The 20,854-nt window shown below is 39.5% G+C and overlaps 2 protein-coding genes across 8 annotated transcripts; one reads left to right on the top strand and one right to left on the bottom strand.

Annotated features, from left to right (window-relative positions):
• Positions 1-271: 271 nt before the first annotated feature.
• Positions 272-15,551, top strand: inpp5ka (inositol polyphosphate-5-phosphatase Ka). Of its 7 annotated transcripts, none has more exons than XM_036001309.1 (15): positions 272-446; positions 823-916; positions 4,322-4,426; positions 4,523-4,631; positions 4,814-4,930; positions 5,738-5,913; positions 6,135-6,246; positions 6,442-6,551; positions 6,718-6,744; positions 7,720-7,770; positions 8,941-9,172; positions 12,987-13,124; positions 13,210-13,293; positions 13,414-13,518; positions 13,901-15,551. In XM_036001309.1, the coding sequence occupies exons 2-15, from the start codon at positions 831-833 to the stop codon at positions 13,994-13,996; spliced, it is 1,548 nt and encodes a 515-aa protein (XP_035857202.1). In that variant the 5' UTR covers positions 272-446; positions 823-830; the 3' UTR covers positions 13,997-15,551. The 7 variants fall into 7 exon arrangements, with proteins under 7 accessions (XP_035857202.1, XP_031139427.1, XP_031139426.1 ...); XM_031283566.2 differs by lacking the exon at positions 272-446 and adding an exon at positions 487-604; XM_031283567.2 differs by lacking the exon at positions 7,720-7,770.
• Positions 15,552-16,119: 568 nt separating this feature from the next.
• Positions 16,120-20,244, bottom strand: xaf1 (XIAP associated factor 1). The gene is made up of 7 exons (XM_031283571.2): positions 20,086-20,244; positions 18,904-19,039; positions 18,742-18,798; positions 17,348-17,576; positions 17,184-17,251; positions 16,614-16,844; positions 16,120-16,526 (listed from the first exon to the last, which is right to left on the bottom strand). The coding sequence occupies exons 1-7, from the start codon at positions 20,121-20,123 to the stop codon at positions 16,494-16,496; spliced, it is 792 nt and encodes a 263-aa protein (XP_031139431.1). The 5' UTR covers positions 20,124-20,244; the 3' UTR covers positions 16,120-16,493.
• Between the last annotated feature and the right edge of the window lie 610 nt (positions 20,245-20,854).

The following is a 20,854-nucleotide window of genomic DNA, read 5'->3' on the forward strand; positions in this document are numbered from 1 at the left end:
CATCCTCACATTAACAATTAGCTGTGTTGGAGACAAATGATTCAGGTCAAACAATTTCTGCCACAACGTTAATGGATGGTGATTTTGAGGTTTAGTCACATAACTTACTTTTGGTTATTCAACTTAATTGTCTTCAATAGCTTGCAAATGTATTGCAGTGCTAATAAATGGATAAACAATATATTGGATAGGGAATTTTGTAAATGATAACACAAGATGACAGTTTTAACTCAAGTACGTGACAATGTTACGCTTTATTTTGAAGGTAAATAAGGTGCCCGGATAAGGGGCAGGAACAACAACACTAAGCTGTGCTGTAACGTTACTGTCAGACTGCAGCTGTGGATCTCTACTGTATATCTCAAGTAGCTACGTTAGAAAAACAACGAAAAGTACTAACAAAGCATATCGGGTAGTATACGATAAAAACACTCCCACTCATACAGGTTGGTAATTCGAGTGTTAGCCAAGTGTAAGATGAAATAAGCTTGTTTTATGTAGCTAGCGTCATCTCCGTTACATTTTCCGATGAAAATACATCGCTCAACAGCGGAGCATGGTTAACGTTATATCGTTAGCTAACGTTATGTGCAGGTAGCTCGACGTAAGTTCATGTTACAAATAACCGAGTATGCGCAAGCCAGATATGAATTATGTTAGCTAGCTAGATACTCTGTGTGCTTAACCTAGAGTCATATCCTAACCCTAGGCTTAAGTTAGCAACGTTAGCTAATGTAACAGTTAACGTTAGTGCTTTACTGTTGCAAGTATTGCATTTTTACTTTGTTTAGGTTATAGCGGAATTGCTTCATTGCCTTCCAGGTGCGGAGATGATGGAGGAGAATGGGCAGCAGTCCGGTGCCCAGCAGCCAGACCTCAGTTTGAGGAAAGGAAACTACGAGGAAGAGAGCTTCAGGTTGGACTCTGCCCTGCGACTATTGTTGCATCCGCGTTTGTCAAAATGTTCATGCTTCTCTGCAAACATACGAACCCCTTAGAACATTATATAAATAATGCACGGACCTCCTGTATTGTTTAACGTTATGCAACTTCATTGAGGGTCACCGACTACCACGGTGTAGGATACAAGAGGAAAATTATCACAACTACAAGATGAAAATACCTGTAGTACGGTAAATTGTTTGATAAGGTTTACAAGTGTGCCTTGATAATATGGCGGTTCGCCATATTTTTATCAGTTTTAGAGAAATTTTAAGTCTAGCTGTGTCAGACATTTTGTCGATAAGCAGTAGCATCAAGATGTAGATTTCTGAATGGACCTTGACCTGAGATATTGTCCACTACACAATCTTCAGATCCTTCAGGGGATGCGCTCATAGACTGTAGGATTCACTACATACAGCTACTGCAGAATGAGTCATTCATATATATATATATATATATATATATATATATATATATATATATATATATATATATATAAATAAATAAATTACGTACACTTGTTGTAATGTGAGTGTTGACGAGTATAATGAGTCTGGTGTGCAAGTGTGTGTATGTGTAGCTGATGCACGGTAAGTGGATCCTACCAACTATTGCACAGTTTTACTGTCACACAGCCATAAAATGTTTTTGTTTACTGCGCTCATAAAAGTAATGGCGTGTGGGAAGAAACTGCTTGTGGGTCTTGTTCATGAAGTAATAAGATTTAAAGAGCCTGACAGGGAATATTTTCTGGATGGTGGTTAATAATAAGTCACATGGTCTTTTCTGCCGTACCAATGGTAGATTGTAGCCTCTTGCTTTGTGATGTTTGGTTGTAGAGCCATACCAGACTGTGGAGGTGGTGACTGCTTAAGTTCCCTTGACATATTGGGATGAAGGCTTAATTTCTTTCCTGGGAACTGTTTTGATGTCAAACCAATGATCAGTGTCACTTGAACTATAGATAAGCCCAATCATACAATGGCATGTATGGTATTATGATAAGGGGGTCATTGTGATGGGCTGTGATGACACAATCTATATAGTGCATAATACAAAAGAGGGATTTTTCAAGCTGGACCAGATGCATACTCTCCTCACTGTTTTGTTTTGTTTCTTGTAGTGAAATTGGCATTGCCTTCTTTAAACAGAGATGATACTGTCCACTTTTGGATGGAAAGTCAATCAGAAAGACAGGCTTTTCAATGTTGACATTCACCTCTTTAGTCTTCACTTCAATTATACTTTATTGTCCCCTTGGGGAAAATTGTTTTGGACTTTAGCGCTGACAACTTAAGATGCACACTTAGAATAAAGATCAATAAATAGGAACAATAAAAACAGAGCCAATAAATAGCATTTTATATGTGACATTTAAGTTCACAGCTACAAAATATTATTATTATTATTATTATTATTATTATTATTATTCATTTAATTTAAAGTGTAGCATCAGCAGTTGACCAACTCTGTATGTCAGTGCCGGCTGCTGAAAGCATAATTGTCTGTCTCATTTAGGGTGTAAAGTGCAAGACTAAACACAGTGCAATGTTTTCCACTATACAAATCTGACTGCATTCTGGCGTGGATTAGGTTGCCCAATAATTAATGCGGATTTAAAGAAAAAACAATGTGTTGCTGTCCTGCCTAAGAAAAGCCGAGTGCTCAGCAAAGGGAAAGCATTTTATGTTTACTGGTGCAAGTTGGTTTCCCAATGTTTCATTAAGCCTAACGTTGAGGCATTTTACAGAGATTATACACTCACTCAGTCAGTCAGTCACTCAGTCCAACTCTGGAGCACCTAAATCTGTAAACTGGGACTTTCCACATTTCACTCAGCGGTTTGATTCTACAGAAACAACCAAAACTTCGGACAGTTGTTGATTTTCTTCGTTCGTTCCAAACATACTTAAAATTGTCACATTTTTGATTTTTTTTTTTTTTTTTGTGGTACACTGCCAACATATTTGGTCCTTTAGGAAAATACTTTGTCCTTTCGTATTTTGTCACTTCACCAACACTCAGTCTTTCAAGAAGACAGCGGACCTCACTGCATTCAACACTTGGTGTCAGAATGGATGAAATCAGTCGGTTGTTCGGCACCATGGAGCGTGTCCGCTCTGACAGCCTTTCCAGCGATGCCACACAGTATACAGGCAGTAAACTGGTTCTGCGCCATCGGCTCAACCAGCTGATGACGTGCGTTGACGACTTGGGCCCCAAAAACGAGCTGCATGAGGATATGGTCAAGACTCTGGATAAAGCCTTCCTCCTCTGTTGCAAGAGAGCCAACAAGCCGAAAAAAGACAGTTTCAGGTGGAAAAAAAATGTCACCTCTTCGCTTGTCTTTTCTGTGTGTGCTAAAGCTGGAAAGATAGTTTGATATAATATAAGATCGTTTTTTTTTTAATCAGCTCTGTACTCTTTTCTCTTTAACATGTTTTAACTTTTTTTTTTCTGCTGTGGTTTCAAAGAACTGGCCATTAAAAGACACTCTTCGTTCTTGCTAATTGAAACCCTCCAGGGGAACTTTGTCCTTTGGATTTCTGTCATACATCAGTTACTGTCGTAGCAAAGACAATCCAATCATATGAATGTTGCGAGTTTGGGCGAAAGGATGAATGGTCTCATTATCTTAACAGTAGCAGCCTGATTTGCGCGTGGTAGTATCACAGTTTATACTGTAACAGCTTTTACACTCGAATGATGTGCTCATTACGTCCCGTTTAGACTACTGTAACTCTTTGTATGTTGGATTGGATCAGTCATCCGTTTGTCGGTTACAGTTAGTCCAGAACGCAGCAGCTCGACTTTTAACCGGGACCAAAAAGCGTGACCACATTACACCGGTTATGGCCACGCTTCACTGGCTTCCTGTTTGTTTCAGGATTGAATTTAAAATTGTATTAATTGTTTTCAAAATCTTAACTGGGTTGTCTTCTTATTTATCGGAGCTCTTACATGTCCACACACCTGTCAAAGCACTGAGGTCTTCCAGTCAGATGCTCCTCGATGTGCCCAGATCCAGGTTAAAAAACAAAGGTGACCGAGCCTTTGCAGTGGCTGCTCACATAAGAACAGCTCGGACCATTGAAACGTTCAAGTCCTTGCTTAAGACCCATTACTGTGCATTGGCTTTCAATTCAAGTTGAGCTTTGATACTTTGACCTTTTCTACTGTTGGTTATTTTGTATTGTATATTGTGTATTGTTTGTGTATATTATCTCTTTGATTTTTGGACCTTGTTAAGCACTTTGGTCAACTATGGTTGTTTTTAAACGTGCTATATAAATAAAATTGAACTGAACTGAACTGAACTCATCTTTGGTTGCGAGCGATGCATAAATGACTATTTTCCCATCTTCCGTGCCCGCAGGCTACACATGGTGACGTGGAACGTGGCCACAGCTGATCCTCCAGATGACATGACCTTGCTTCTCCATCTGAACTCCCCAAAGAGCCCAGACCTCTACGTCATTGGGTAGGTGGTGCATGGAATGTGAATTGATTGTTGGGGTCAGTATTTTGCTTATATAACGCGCAGAGTGACTGACAATTAAGACCCTGTGTGTAATAGTTTGCAGGAGGTGTACTCAGGGCCATTGAGGTTTGTGTCGGACACTATATTCGATGACTCCTGGAGTCACCTGTTAATGGCCACCTTAGCACCACGGAAATACGTTAAGGTACAAATCTTCTTACACCCTGGTACACATTCAAAGTGACACCCATTTCCAGGTAAACAAGAACAGATTAATCTTTCAAGTGTCTATTTCAAGTTTTTTTCCTCCTTGTAATAAGTGTAAATCCTTGATAGCTTTTATTTGGAGTGTAATGTTGCACTGTATTTACTTTGTGTCTGTGTCAGGTGTCATCCATCAGAATGCAGGGTCTGCTGCTGCTCTTCTTCTCCAAACTGGAGCACGTCCCCTTCATCAGAGACATTCAGGCCACATACACACGCACAGGCATTTTTGGTTACTGGGTGAGAAACACACACACACACACACACACACACACACACACACACACACAGGACTCCACTGATTTAGCATTGCACTTGTGTTATTCTGTCAGAGTCACAATGGACAGTTAAAAAAGCAATCAAAATAGATGCAGCAGCATTCTTTTCCCTTGTTTAAATCGGGTGTTTTCATTACCCAAAATGCAACTCAACTGCCAACAGTTTGGTCTCAAAATCAGGAGTGTAATGCTAGTGGTGGCTAATGTAGCCTGTAGTCTCAAACAGAGATGAGGAGTGGTCTATAGAGGTCTGGTAAGCTCACTTCTTTCTAACTCCACATCCCTGATTCTTTTTCCTTTTCAAACTTGTAGTCTTCAGCTCCAACTGATGCTGACTCACATTGTATCACTTGAAGACATTTATCAGATTTAACACAGCTTCCTCTGGAGGGCTTTATACAATTTTTTTCTTCACATATGCAGTAGTACTCCCCAACACTAGTAACCACACTAATGTGTAAAATTGGCGCAGTTCCCCTTTCAATAAGGGATGGGATGAAAATACACACATTCCACTTGTGTCACTTTGTTAACCGAACTACAGAAACAGAAGTAAATGTTTGACTTGCTAAGTTTTTCCCCTCCAAAATGTCAAATATAGCATTTGTTGCACTTGTCAGAAGTTGATAATTTTGTCTTTTGTTTCTGTCTTAGTTGTTAAAGCATTGATTTGTCTCTCACACAGCTGAAACACTGAAGGAGCAGTGCAGAGTAGTTTGACAGAATTTGTGGTTCCTCTGTTTCTCATCTCTTCCTGTTTGTCTCTCAGGGTAACAAAGGTGGCGTGTCTGTCCGCCTGTCTTTCTATGGTCACATGCTCTGTTTCCTCAACTGTCACTTGGCTGCACACATGAAGTACGCCACAGAGAGAGTGGATGAGTTTGAGTACATCATGGACACACAGACCTTTGACTGTATAAAGGCTTCAAGAATTGTTGATCACAGGTGAGGAGATACACAGAATACAAACTCCAGCTTACCCAAACAGATGTTTTGAAAATATGACAGATCTTAAAGAAGATCTTTAAGCTTCATTTATCTCACAGTCTCTGCATCATGTATAAAATCGGTACAGTCACCCATTCTTTGATATTTCTCATTTCTTTTTCCATCAACTGCTTTCTCTTGCTGTCCATCCTCCCTCCTCTACCCCTCTCTCGGTCCAGGTTGGTGTTCTGGTTTGGAGATCTCAACTTCCGAATTCAGGACCATGGCATGCACTTTGTCCGCTCCTGTATCAACAATCAGACCTACAACCTGCTGTGGAGCAAAGACCAGGTTTGACACTTCCAGAACCATTCAGCTGTTCACAGCATAATCAACTCCTGTTCATATGAGGGTTCATAGGGATCCCAGCACACCACTTGAATGATCTGTGCATGAGCAGCCAGAATATTATTAGTCATGCTTTGGTACTGTATTTGTAATTTGGGAGTTAGTGATAGCATGAAATGTGTGCGTTGTCGTTCTCAGTTGACCATGATGAAGAAGAACGAACAGATGCTCCAGGAGTTTGAGGAAGGGCCTCTGGACTTTCAACCCACGTACAAGTTTGACTTAAACTCCGATACTTATGACAGCAGGTAACTTGTTTTAGTAACATCATTATAATCAGTCCTAATTAATCATATATATATATATATATATATATATATATCATAATTTAAAATCGTTTTTCATTTCCAGTACTTGCCTCTTAATTATGGTAATTTGTATATATTGCATCTGTGCCTTTTTACAACTTCACAGGCTCTACAGGACATGGTTTGGCTTTAAGTAAGAGTTCAAAACATTTGTGTCCACATCTCCCTTAATATATCATGTCACCCCTTTTTGAATTCACCTAACTGCACTACAGTATGTGCACACATGCTACTTTTAACAAGATGCTAAAAGTCGTATCCTCTTTTTTAATGCATATCGTAAGACCAATTTTCAAAGGCTTAATGAAGATCATCTTCATCTGTAACATACTGCAAATTATACAAACCAGCAGGTGGAGCTAACAGTCTTTTCAAGACAAATGTCAGATTGTCTGTGCAAAGAAAAGACTGAAAGGCTTGTTTATTTTGAAGAATGTTGTCTGAGCTCACAGACCTGTTGTTTTGGGGGCCAGTGTTATTGCTGTTAAAGGTACCCTGTGGAGTTTTTGACCACTAGTGGAACTATTGCACGATATTTTTATGAGTGGATCCCCATTTGTTTTGTATCATTGTTGCGCGCATGAGAACACAGGCCTGAGCCACATTCCTTCCGACAGTTTCATGTTATTCTCATAATAGACAGTTGGTGGAGGTAATGCACCAAGAAACGTAGCAATGAAAAATGCAGGGACTTCTAGCAAGCAAACATGAATGTAAACAATGCAGAAATGTAAAAAGAATTGACTTTACAAATGTTTTATGAGAAAGATAAGACATTCAACACATTTGTTAAGCATCAAAGATGCATACATGTGCTTTGATGAGAAACACTAAATGTATATACAACTTTTTGTTTAAAAACTCCAAAAGGTACTTCTAAATGGCAAAATATCAGTAGTCCATATTAACCTGCCTTTAACCTACAGTGTGCATTACCATCTTACTGCTTTCAGAGCTTGTTTATATAAAAGGCAGTGTCCCAGAACAGCTGCTGCATAACAGTTAACATGCATGGCCAGAAATAGATGTTTTGGTAACATGACAGCTATGACTGTGGATAATTCAATATGTGTGTGTTGGATTATAATTAGATCCATTAATCACCCAGACATGCTACCGCCTATGATGGAGGTTGCTGGCAGACAACAGCTACTGTGTGGTCTGTAAAAATCTGTTTAAATCATGTCACATTAACTGTAACAAAGATGTGTAATAGATAATAAATAATAGATAATAGATATTACACAGCCATATCCTGTAATATGACAATGTAAATTGTAGCTGCCTTAACATACTAGTAAATACATTTTAAGTCATGTAATATTAGACATCTCATATCAAAATCTAAGTTCAAAATTTAGCTTAACACTTGAAAACTCTGTGTCTGAAGAACCTTAGAAACTTGAGAGAATCACAAATTTTGTATCGGTTAGACATAATATATCACAAACATTGGCATTAAATGTATCCATCTACTAAATTCCATGGCACAAAATAGCAGCTTGTACGATGGAATGTAATACTTTCATATTTACAAAGACAAACTGAACCTTTTACCTGTTATATTGGATGTACTGTATATACAGGCCCACTAAGGCCCACAGTACTTGCAATTTGTTTGACACCTTGTCTGATATATTGTTACACAGTGAAAATTACAGTATTGCAAACACCTAGCAGCTTACTGTATAGTTATTTGAGTGGTCAGACTGTAGCCTGGTTCTCAACCTCTAAATTGCTGCCCACGTCTCCAGTTTCTTTTTGATGATTCAAATAGGTCTGATGTTGTGATCACTGAAGGCTGGTTCTAGAGCTTTGAGGCAAAATAAAAATGCAGAGCCGGGAAAATGGCTACATCAATGAAAAAATGGCCACAAAAATAGTGACAAGGGTAAATGGGATTGATGCATCTCTACAGGTCATTGTAATTCAAATACATAACAGTAAAAACAACTCAACAAATGGAATATTTCTTTGTTCGTTGTGAAAAGAAGTTAACTGCTTCCAGAAACCGCTGCTACACCTTCTTTGTTGACTGAAATTTACTTCCATTGATATAGATTACTCACTAACTCTCCTCTCAAACAGAAATATGCTAACGTGAACACGATGTCGGACTGAATAATATAGTGAAACAAAATGGCAATTTAGTCTGATTGTCAGGCTAGTGAGAGACCACCCCCCCCCTTTCTACTTTTTCATCGGTCACCCAGTTATGCACCTTCCAACATCCTTGATTCTTTCTTGTTGTAAAGAGTTGTCTTTGTCTCCTAACTAAAGTCCGCCTTTCTACTCTCTGTCCGTTGATGATTTGTTAACACGTGTCCAGCGGTAAGAAGCGTAAACCTGCCTGGACCGACAGGATTCTGTGGCGGCTCCGACCCAAGGCCCCACCCTCTGACGAGCAAGATGAAAACAGGGTTGGACCGGATGCAAAGAAGGTCGGGCATGTGGAAGAGGATGAGGAGTACCCGCTGAAGATCAGGCAGGACTTGTACACCAGCAACATGGAGTACAGCATCAGTGACCACAAGCCTGTCATCAGTGTCTTCACACTGGAGGTGAGAAACTGGAACACAGTAAAGCAGGTTGGATTATATATTTAGTGAAGAGTCACATTCTTGTTTTGTTTTGAGAACAAATCCCATGAAAAGACTAAAACCAACAATGAATTGATTCTTCTAACGCAGTGGTTCTCAACCGGTGGGGCCCGCCCCCCTGGGGGGGCGCGGACACTCTCCTGGGGGGGCGCGAGTAGGCTACAGGATGGGAGGAAAAAAATAAATAAAAATCACGTAATGTAATGTAACTACACGTCCTCGGTCGTGGCTGGGTAGCGTTGCATTTCCTCCCCGACTCATTTCCTGGTTCTCCTTCTCCATAAACAACATGAACTCAAGGAGATAATTAACTTTTCCTGCTCCAGATTTCCCACCGTGGTCAGAAAGAACAGAGGAGACACTTTGTTTCTCTCACTGTGACTCTAGAGTCGATACTCGCTCTAAAGCTAAACGCCGTCACTCTCTCACTTCTCCCTCTACCACACACACACACACATGCCGGCTCACGCACACACCAGTGCACAAGTATAAACATCAGGCCACTTACGTAGGCTACGGAGAAAGCTCTGTGTGGAGCCTCCGCACAACTGTAAAACAAGTCATCCTCCTGGCGACTTTTTTTGTCAAAAGTGACTAGCAACAAATCTAGCGACTTTTACTGGTGTTATTGGAGACTTTTGTGGTGTTTGGAGACTCGAAAACACGTAGCACTCTGCAGTTATGTGCTTAACGAGCAGCGGGTGCTGCCGTGAGCCCCTCCCCCGTCCAAAAGCCCTCACAGCCGGTCAGTCTCTCAGTAGCCTCACGCAGCTGTCCCAGCCTGCAGAGAGGAGACACACACCACTCCGCGTCCAGGCTGCACACACGCACACATCGTTACATCATAGCCTCAACTTATTGAAAACACAACTAATCCACATCCAAATTATTTCAAAACCAAACAAATGGAGAGATTTCTAGTGAGGACCAACAAGGCAACCGACGCACCACCAGCTGCAAAAAAGCTTTGAAGGTACACTGAAGCATACCTGGCTCAGGTCTCACATTAACATCGCCTACCTGCAAGCTTCTGTCAAAAATGCAGATGATATGCCTACTGTTAGGCCTAGTAATAATAACAGTAATAAAGCATGAATTCATATCAGAGGTCTGGTGCCAATTCCCAATTATAGCAATAGCCTAGTAATGATAATAGGCCTACTGATGATGATGATAATAATAATAATAATAATAATAATAATAATAATAATAATGCCTGCAAGCTCACATTAGAAGTTTGGTGCTACTGCCAATTATAACAATATCTACCGCTACTGATGACAATAATAACAATAATAATAATAATAATAATAATAATAATAACAATAATAATAATAATAATAATAATAATAATAATAATAATAGTGTGGGCCTAAAAATAATAGCCTAGCCTAGGGCTATCTATCTATCTATCTATGCAAGGTGGTGTAGTGGGGGTGGCGCCGGGAAGGGGGGGCCCAACTGCAATGAACCAGCTTTGGGGGGGCCCAGCTTGCAAAAGGTTGAGAACCCCTGTTCTAACGTATTGTGTGTGTATCCAAAGACTGATCTTATTCCTCTGTGCCATAGAGCACTGGCTGACATGTTCCTTCATTACGATAAACACACGTAGCTTGATTTTAGTCAATTCACAATCCCCAACAAAAACACCATTTCTTATTTTTGAGAAACTTGCTAAAAACTTCAGCGCCCATCTGTTTAGGCGGTTACTGAGTCTTTAAAATAAAAGTCAAAGTTTTGAGTTGAGATCCATTGGCAGGTTTTTGAAAGTGGGAAAGTATTGGGAGACAGATTAACGCATTTCTGGTTTTGGTCTTTTAATGGGATTTGTTGGCAAAAACAGAACTGTAGGATTTTACCAGCCTCATCCTTTAATGTTTTTAAAGGCTTTTAAAGGATAACTGGTCTTTATTACAACCTGAGTCTTATTTCTGTATCTTAGGCCATGGTTTCTATTGGTTACGATAACCTTTACAGTAATTGATGAGATCTGGCTGATATATCGATCAATATTAGCTTATTGTAGATTTATTGATATCGGTGTGTATGTCAGCCAAGATGTAACAAGAAATTGCACTACAGAAATAAAAAACTTTATTTAAAGTGCTCATATTATGCTCATTTCCAGGTTCATAATTGTATTTAAAGGTTGTACCAGAATAGGTTTATGTGGTTTAATTTTCAGAAAACACCATATATTTGTTGTACTGCACATTGCTGCAGCTCCTCTTTTCACCCTGTGTGTTGAGCTCTCTGTTTTAGCTGCAGAGTGAAGCATGTCACTTCTGTACCGTCTTTGTTGGGAGTCACACATGTGCAGTAAGTACTGTTAGCCAGTCAGTTGCAGAGCATGAGGGAGTGCCATGCTAGCATCTAGGCGAGCATTATAAAGTGACGCACGTTCGTCACGGAAGTAAAGGCTGGACTACAATAGAGCTGTTTGGAGCAGTTTGTGAGTTTTCTCTGGAAGATGATGAGTCCCTTTGGGGTGGACTTTGGGCTTTTTCACTTTGTAAACCTATAACGTGCACAAAAAAATATACAATACAATAAAGGAAAGGGGAAAAGCCCTAAAGCATAATATGAGCACTTTAAAAACAGTGTCCAAGGGCGCCTGGGTAGCTCACCTGGTAGAGCGGGCGCCCATATGCAGAGGCTCAGTCCTCGACACAGTGGCTCAGGTTTCAGGTCAGACCTGTGGCCATTTGCTGCATGTCTTCCCCCTCTCTCCCCCCTTTCCTGTCTACATCTGTCCTGTCTATTAAAGGCTAAAATGGCCAGAAAACTATCTTTAAATTATCTTTAAAAAAAATACAGTTTGTCCACCAGAGAGCACTGGCAAGCTGATTTCTCAAATGTAAAATGTCCCGTTCAGTATGTATCTTGGTCCAAAAAAAGAAGAAACAAACAAATCTAAGCTACCCATATTAAGACTTGATTTTAAATTCCCAAATATCATTATCTGTATCAGCCTCAAAGATCCAGTATGGGTCAGGTTACAGCAAAATCTGATGGGGTGAGAAACACAAGCAGTCAGATGATCAGACAAGGTGTTTAAAAGCTACCAGTTTAGCCAGATCATCTAAACTGAGGTTAGACTGTAAGTGAGCACACCTGAATGTTTGGAATAATTCCTTGCACAGCCACTGTTTTTCTGTGCAAGGAAAACAGTGGCTTAGTAAACTTGGAAGTGGGTCAAACTGATGGATGTTGCAATGGACAGTTTGGGTAATAATGTTTTCTAAATAACTTTGGCTAACCTGGGGATTCGTTTCAAACTGATCTGATTGTCTGACTGCTCCTGTTTATTTCACTGTTGGGCTTCTTTTTAGGAATGTCACATCCGTTGCCAAATCCTTCACTTGGTAAGCGATCACAACTGATAGAAACTGGGGCCAAACCTCCTAAATAAAATCCAAGTGGTAACTAGAGGGCACTCAGAAAGCCCAGACCTCCGCCAAAGCCATACCCTGTCCCTCAATGTTAACGAACGTGAAAGATAGTTTGTGTATTCGCCCCATTATTCGGATCCTCTCCAAAACTGAATGGGTTCTTCCTTGGCCCATGTTACACCCTTCCATTAACTTTCATAAAAAGAAGCATGGCATGTAGTTTTTCCGTAATCGTGCTGACAAACCAACAAAGGTAATAACAGGATTGAACAGGATGTATCCTTTTAAATATCTACAAATACATTTACATATTCATCTGTATATCATTTACCTTCAAAAGGCAAGATGATTGAACTTGTAGGTTTATTTCTCCACCTATCCAGCTGAGGAAGATGTACGAGACTCCTCTGGTACGTCTGCAGGCAGAGGGCGACTGGAGCGCAGACATTGATGCAATGGTTCTCTACAGCCCTCTGCAGCCGTTCCCCTCCAGTACATGGGACTGGATCGGACTCTATAAGGTTGTCTGAACCACAACCATTTACCACTGGCAATTTAATTGTGATATTTCAGTACGACAATCTTGAATGTGTGTATTTAACTCAGGTTGGATTCACCAGTGTGTCGGACTACATCACCTACACGTGGGTCAAAGACGACGAAGTGGCCTTCAATGAAGAAGTCATACAGGTAGTAATTCGTGCACCGATGAGTAAGACACACTATCTTAAGAAAAACTATCCGAATAAAACCAACTGATGATATAATAAAAGATACATAAATAGAACCAAAGTCTCTCTGTTTTTGTAGGTATATGTTAGTAAAGAGGAAATCCCTGTGCGGGGAGCGGAGTGTGTGCTGTGCTACTACAGTAGTACTCTGCAGTGCATCATTGGAATCAGTGAGGCATTCAAGGTAAGTATTAAGCACATACTGTACTGTGTACCAAGGGTACTCCACAAATGGCCATTTATTTTCTCCTCCATCCTATTTGACAACTTTAAACTCATTTAATTGGTCAGAAAGGTTCATGGGCGGGCGCCTGGGTAGCTCACCTGGTAGAGCGCGCGCCCATATACAGAGGTTTACTCCTTGATGCAGAAGGCCGCGGGTTTGACTCAAACCTGTGGCCCTTTGATGCATGTCATTCCCCCTCTCTCTCTCTCTCTCCCCTTTCATGTCTTCAGCAGTCCTATAAATAAAGGCCTAAAATGCCCAAAAAGCAATCTTTAAAAAAAGAAATGTTCCTGGGCATGTAAGTAAGCACCAGTCTGACCTGCTGCTCTCTCTCTCATAGGTCCATGAGTCCAAGGTAGCCAGTGAGGAAGGCTTGATGTCTGAGAAGATCAACGGACTTGACAAAACCATAGCGAGCGAAAACTTTTTGAACTGATCTATCAGTGTGGTATGATGTAGAAATGGATCTTGCTTGGGCCTGGATTGTTTCCTAACTTGTCACAAAAGGTGCAGATTAGGACGTGTTTCCTGTTAATGCTGTTACACATGCACACTGACCTCTCTAACACTGCCGGTGTGGTTATTAGTTACTTACATTTCTGTGGTCAGTACCTTTTTTTTTTTTTATTATTTCTCCGACTGGTCTCTAGGGTCACATTTTCTCTACATATGTTGACCAGAATGGAGGGTCTGACTGAAATCAAGCAAAGCAGAAGCTATGAGCAATCCTTCATCAACTGACTTAAAACCTGTTTCCCCCAGAATGGAAACTCAAATTTAAATTGGTCTGAGCGTAGAACAAAGAAGTGCCAGCTTTGTGTCCTGGCTTAAAGCTTAATAAAATGACAAAGTTACTATACTATGTACAAGATTGCTTTATAAGATATGACAAAGTGCTTTGATTGGTTGTTATGTGTTTGTTTAATGAGGAATTTGGTTGCCAGGTTAGACATATTGATAAAACAGAAGGTGAAGTATGTTGTAGGATCTGTACAGGCCTGCTGCTTTGTGTGATCAGTCCAGTGTGTCAGTTGATGTAAGGAAGCGCTCTTTCAAGGCTGCGTTAGAAAATCCAAATATTTGTCTCCATGTTTTAATGCTGGACTTCATGCTGTCACAGCTGCTTCGGTGTGGCAGAATGAAAAGCTGGAACACTGAATATTTGAGTCTGACTAGTTTGGCTAGGGTGAAAACACCCTAGCCAAACTTCACCGGACTGCTACAGTTATGTCAAGAAAAAGGGAATTGCAAAACTAACAAAGCTCATTTGCCATTTTTTGTTTTCACATTAATTTGTTGTCAGCAAAATAATAATAAAAGATAACTTTGTGTGTGTGTGTGTGTGTGTGTGTGTGTGTGTGTGTGTGTGTGTGTGTGTGTGTGTGTGTGTGTGTGTGTGTGTGTGTGTGTCAGTCAGTCAGACTACTTGTGGCTCATTCTCAGCTTGCAGTCTCATTAGCCCACCTGCACTTTGCAGTTGTTGAAGAAATATTCATTCCCTTTAAAAAATATCAAAGCAAAATTGAGAAAGATATGTTGCACTGTTTATTGTTAATGTATAAGTATTTATAGGTTGTTATAAGTGTGTAAAGAAAGAATATAATTAGTTTTTTTTCTTCAAAAAACAATATGGTTTCAGCAAGTGCCTTTGAAATGATTGTGGCTTTGTATTTAGTGTACTGTACTATGCTGCTTAATTTTGATACAAAGTGTCATTAATATTCATCAGATTATTTATCATAACATGGCATGGTTTTCATGGCCTCTTGCTGTTCCTCATGATTATAAATATTGCTGTTCTAAACTTTCACCCACACAAAGATTGAATGTTGTTACTGGCTTGCTGGAATCAATTATATTAGCCAATTTATGGTTATTGGTTTGGTTTTTTACTAAAAAAATGACCTATTTTCTGAAATAGTAATGCATTTTAATGTACTGTAAGACAATACCAACAAATGTATAGCTTTTCAAATGAAAATAAATAACTTCTTTGTGTTGTTTATTACTATTCTATTTTCGATAATAAAATGTAATTGTATTATCATTAGGTGTATAATTCTAAAGTTTAATGTCATCAAAACAGTGAAATGTAGATAGTAATCAACGGCAACTCCAGAAAAACGGACCGTATCCACCCATAACATGTTATCTGTTGCCATAGTCACCATTTGTTAAATTACGTTTGACCTCAAGCGAGAGACCGAACACATCAAAACAAGATATGGTACTTTTGTTTTTTGCTGTAATGTGTGTTTTGGGCTGAGGTTATAGCCATAGAAATAGAATTGGAAATTGGCATATTTCTATGCGTCCTCTGTATGTGCAGTTTCACATTTCCTCACTGTAGCCAATAAAATATATACAGCAAATATAAAGGTCTACAACCTTCGTGGATTACTCCCAATACTGCAGTTTTGGGATTATTTTGTAACGATTCTTCAAAACATAAAATAAACTAAAGTCTAGTTCCATGACCAACATACCTGTAAATATCTGTTATTTTCCCATTGGTGTTCTCTCCATGTACTTGCAAGAGTAATAGTATGGACTTCTCAGAGCATTACTTCTTTTTAATAAGCAGTTTGTTGTCATAGCTTTAGCTTGATATTATTTTCTATTAGGTTAAAATACAGGTTGACCCTGCTGACCTTAGTTTAGTTTGTATTTAGCAAAAGGAACATCACCAAGTTATCAAGCATGTCAAGTTTACTTAGATACAGAGTATTATATTCTGAACCACTTCTTCATGCAAGCACAAAGGCTTGCACACTAACAAACTAAAAGTTACTAAAACTTAATTTAAACATTAGGAAATAATATGAAATAATGAAAGTACATTTTAACAGCACAAGTACACTTGTCATTTATCCCTAATGAAACATTGATCAAAGATCTCTGAAGCAGCTCATCCATTCCGAGGAGCTCTCCCTTTATTTCAAGTGAACGTGGATTTGGCACTTCGCCTAAAAACAGAGAGAGAAGGGGAAAACCTCTTACCATAGGAACTTTTTTAACAATATAAATACAAATGTGTGAGGCAGGAATGTTACCGCATGCCAACGTAGTGTGATGAGGGGCAGGGCCAGATGACAGTGGGGACAGGTGCTGATCTGGTCTGGGTCACCTCCATCACCCCAGGGACCTCTGCTGGGTCCGTCTGATGGAAAGGTTGACTTATAGGTCCTGCTTAGCCAAGGAGTGGCCCCCTGCCTGAAGAAATCATCCTCATCCTCACTATCTGCCTCTTCATCGTCCAACCTGGTTGCTGGAACACACTCCAGCTGGTTTGTTGGACCAGACAAAAGTATTACTTCAATGACTGCTTGTTGAAAAATGCTGTACAGTGTATTTGGGCTTGAAGCGAGACTATGGGAGAAGTATGGAAGCCCTGATTGTTTTCTCAACTGCGTTAATGACTTATGAACAGGTGAAAAAAAGGATGCCAGAATAATTTTACTTATTAAAAGTTACTTTTTTTTTTCATTTTGGAGAGGATTCGAATCACAGGCGAATACACTCATTTTGTTAACATTGCAAGATGTTTTTAATGCTCCACATAAGGTATGTTTAGCATCAGGAATTGTTCTCATATTATGTGAAATGCTTGAAAAGATGTATACCTCATGTTCCTCTATATCCTCAGCTGGAAATGATGCCATACAGCTCCTACAAGTCACTGCTATATTAGCTTTAAAAAATAGAAAACAGACATGGTCATAGTTAAAGAAAAAACAATTCTGTAAGTTAATTGGTGTTTGTGCTGAAGCCTCAAACATCCCCTTACTCTTGTTTGGTGGCAGTTTGCTGGTAGTTTGAGGAGGACCTGTGCCATTGTTAGTAGCTGAGCAGGTCAAACCGTGCTTGGGCTGGTCCTTCAGGGTGACGTAGCGGCCGCAGTCCCTGCAGAGTTCAGTGCGACTCCCACAGACCAGACAATGTTCGCCCAGCTCCTTCCATGGCAGCTCCAGCTCGCAGAACTGACAGCTCTGCAGACGCTCCACACACTCATCAGACTGGGAGATGGAGCAGAGAAGAGTCAGACTGATAAATCAGAGTTTAACCTTTACTACAGATCTGATATCAGACAGTGTTGCTCTTTTGGAGGCATTGCTCTTTCACCCCCCCACGTTGACAGGAATTAAGTTATGGGGTAACTCTGAATATTTGCATATTCTGGCATTTGTTGGTGTGATGGCCACAGCCATGGCCACAGGCCACACAGCAGTCTTAAAAGTGGTAACTTCTTGCACTCACGTTTATTTTTCTTTGGCTTATGTTTTCTAAAGATTGGTTCATATCATTTTCCAGACACATTATACATACTTTATTTAGTTGAAAGTAAAAGGTATCTTTTTTTAGCGCGCACATTTAGTTACTTTTGTATTGTCTATTTCGTTCTTATAACCATTATTTTTTTTTGAGCTCACAGGTTTGGAGATTCCACACTAAGGTCTTTCCAGGCAGTCCGCTGGGCAAACGGGTGATGGCTGGAGAAAGAGCTGTTTTATAGGGGAGGTGGCCTAATTGGACGCTACCATGTCATGGGGAGCTTTATTCTTTCTTTAGATTATTTTTCGACTTGATTAACATTATATTATTAAGTAAGGTTTATATTTTCTGGAATAAGTGTTGGTTTTGTTTTGATTGTTGTTTATAGTTTAATTAATACTGTTTTATTTGTTAGATTCCCCTTTGTGTCAAACATGGTCTGATCAGCCGGTATATTTCTTCCCTTTCTTACTTTATGTACTTTAGTTACGTTCTGTTTAGGTGACCTCTTTTATGGGCCCAGAATTTATCTTCACTTGTGTTGTTTAATAATTCTTGCTATTTTTGGGTAAATAAAACTCCTTCTCTTGAAACTTACCTGTGACTCCATGTGCCTTACTGCTTTGTTCCTCACAGTTGGCATGAAAGTGGAAATTAAATGATGATCCAATCCAGAATAATTATCAATCCTTGAAACCCCTCGTGAGAGACCGATTTTAAAAAGTATGTTTAAAATCGAAGTAACAGTGACCTACTCTACATATCCTACCTTTAAGTCCCTAGTGTGGCTTACTGGATCCTACATTTCCCATAATGCAACAAGATCATTAAAGATGTTTCCTATACTGTACAATACTATACTATAGCTTATGTCCAGGCAAACAGCACCAACAGTACCACTGGACTTACCTCATGATCCAATAGGTGACAACGTTCTATCTTCTGGTTACACTTGGAGCATCTCACCTGCAAACAAACAGAGTTGTTAACCTACAGAACATGCACCAGCATGTGTGTGTGTGTGTGTGTGTGTGTGTGTGTGTGTGTGTGTGTGTGTGTGTGTGTGTATACCTGGGTGTGCTGTTCCTCTCTGTGTTGGTTCAGTTGCTCTCTGGGAACTGGTTCATCACAGTCAGGGCAGAGACATAAGAAGCGGCTGCAGTGTGTTTCATGTAGAGCAAAGTTGGCCTCTGCGACCTCCTTGTGGCTTAAAGAGAAGAGAGGGTCATATTCTGTCTGTCATGAGTCATGACAGGTATAAAAAGGTATAGAAAGCATATTGTATCCTTAGGGTTTATTTATTATTCTGGCATACTTAGATTCAACTCCCCTCCCTACCCCAATAATCTTCAAACAGTCCCTTATGGTTACTGGCTGATATGAGTGTATATACATTTTTTATTTCAGTTTTTCTCCACTCTATGCAATTGTCAACCTTTATTGCAAATGGATTATTTACACCAAGAACCACGCAGAGGGGATTAATGTGCAAAGTTTAGTTCTTTTAAAAAAAAAAAGTTTTTTAAGTCCACAATTATTATTATTATTATTATTATTATTATTATTATTATTATTAATAATAATTATCATAATATATTCAAATACTGTGTCAATACTGGGGCAAGACAGGAAGTTGTTACATTATGCACTGACTGTGAAAATGAACTGACTCACTGAATTATTGATTTGATTGGTGTTGTTATTGGATTTAAAAGCAGAATCAGTTGACACTAGTAATTAGGCACATCCTTTAAAGAAGACTATCAACAAGAGGTGTCCATCTGGTAAATGTAGAGAACACCTTTTTCATCTTGAACACAAAAGTGAACTGTTTGTACCCATTGTCCTATGAAATGTAGTCATGTTATGTGTCCACTGTGGCTACATCTGCCCTGTTTCCAAAACCTGTACAGTAAACAGAAAGTGAAAGGCAAACTATGCATCTTCGGGCTGTAGCCTAACCTCCTAGGTAATGAGCCTTACTTCTTTCTTATGAAATCACTTTATGGAAAACTCCATTAACACAATTTACAAGTTCATATTGCCTTGCTATCAGATATTCACAAGTAGGCTACAATGAATATGAGTTAGGATTTCCAATTTCTTACAAATATCGGCTTACGTAATGTACCAAACAGGACTTTATCCCACTGCTCGCTGCCTGTGTGGTGTTTGTTGGAATACAGCCGTCCAAATCATACTGACATAAATATTATTCATGTAATTCAACTTGAACTGAAAGTAAACTCTCACCACTTGCCGCAGGTGCGTGTTGCCTCTTTGTTATCCATCGACAAAAATCCTTGAATAATAATCCACTGACAGCTAAAGTGTCATGACTTGACACATTTGGTCTCAATTCAGCAGAACCGAAAGCTAAACCGTTCTGTTTCAGCACTTGTTTTTATTTGCGCATCTGACACATGATGGCGCCAAAGGTCTAATGTGACTGCTATTGTGTCAGTTCAATTTACTGTAAGCTTGATTATGACTGCAGCACAGAATCATATCTGTAGAGATATCACACTGTGTGAATAGTGTTTGGGCCTTAAAAAGATCTCAATATTCTGAACATAATTAACATGAAGTGGGTAGTCTCTTGAACTTACATTGTGATATTGCAAATAACCTATTGTCCTTGGGTTTTAGCTATATTACAAGATGATCATAATATCTTTAATAACCCCTGCAGACTTGACAGCACGGGGGGAAGTTGAATTAAGCAGTTAATTAATTACCATACTTACATACTAGCCTGCTACTTTTGATGGGCCCAGTGAGCTGGACAAAAAGAAGAGGATGAGTCAATGTTGGAGCAAAGGCCAGTGGTGCGTTATTATTAATTCCACTATTTTTTTTGGCAAGACCCAAGATGGGTGAGTTATTGAATGAAGCTGTTTCTATTGTCTACCTCATCGATTCAAATTATTATAATTAGCAAAAACGCAAAATCCAAACAGTGATAGCTCTGGGTTAGGCTACTTTGTGTTTTTCTCAAGAACGGCAAAACACCTTTTCCTCC

The sequence above is a fragment of the Sander lucioperca genome, chromosome 5, assembly GCF_008315115.2.
Source record: "Sander lucioperca isolate FBNREF2018 chromosome 5, SLUC_FBN_1.2, whole genome shotgun sequence".
In the NCBI taxonomy this organism is placed as follows: domain Eukaryota; kingdom Metazoa; phylum Chordata; class Actinopteri; order Perciformes; family Percidae; genus Sander; species Sander lucioperca.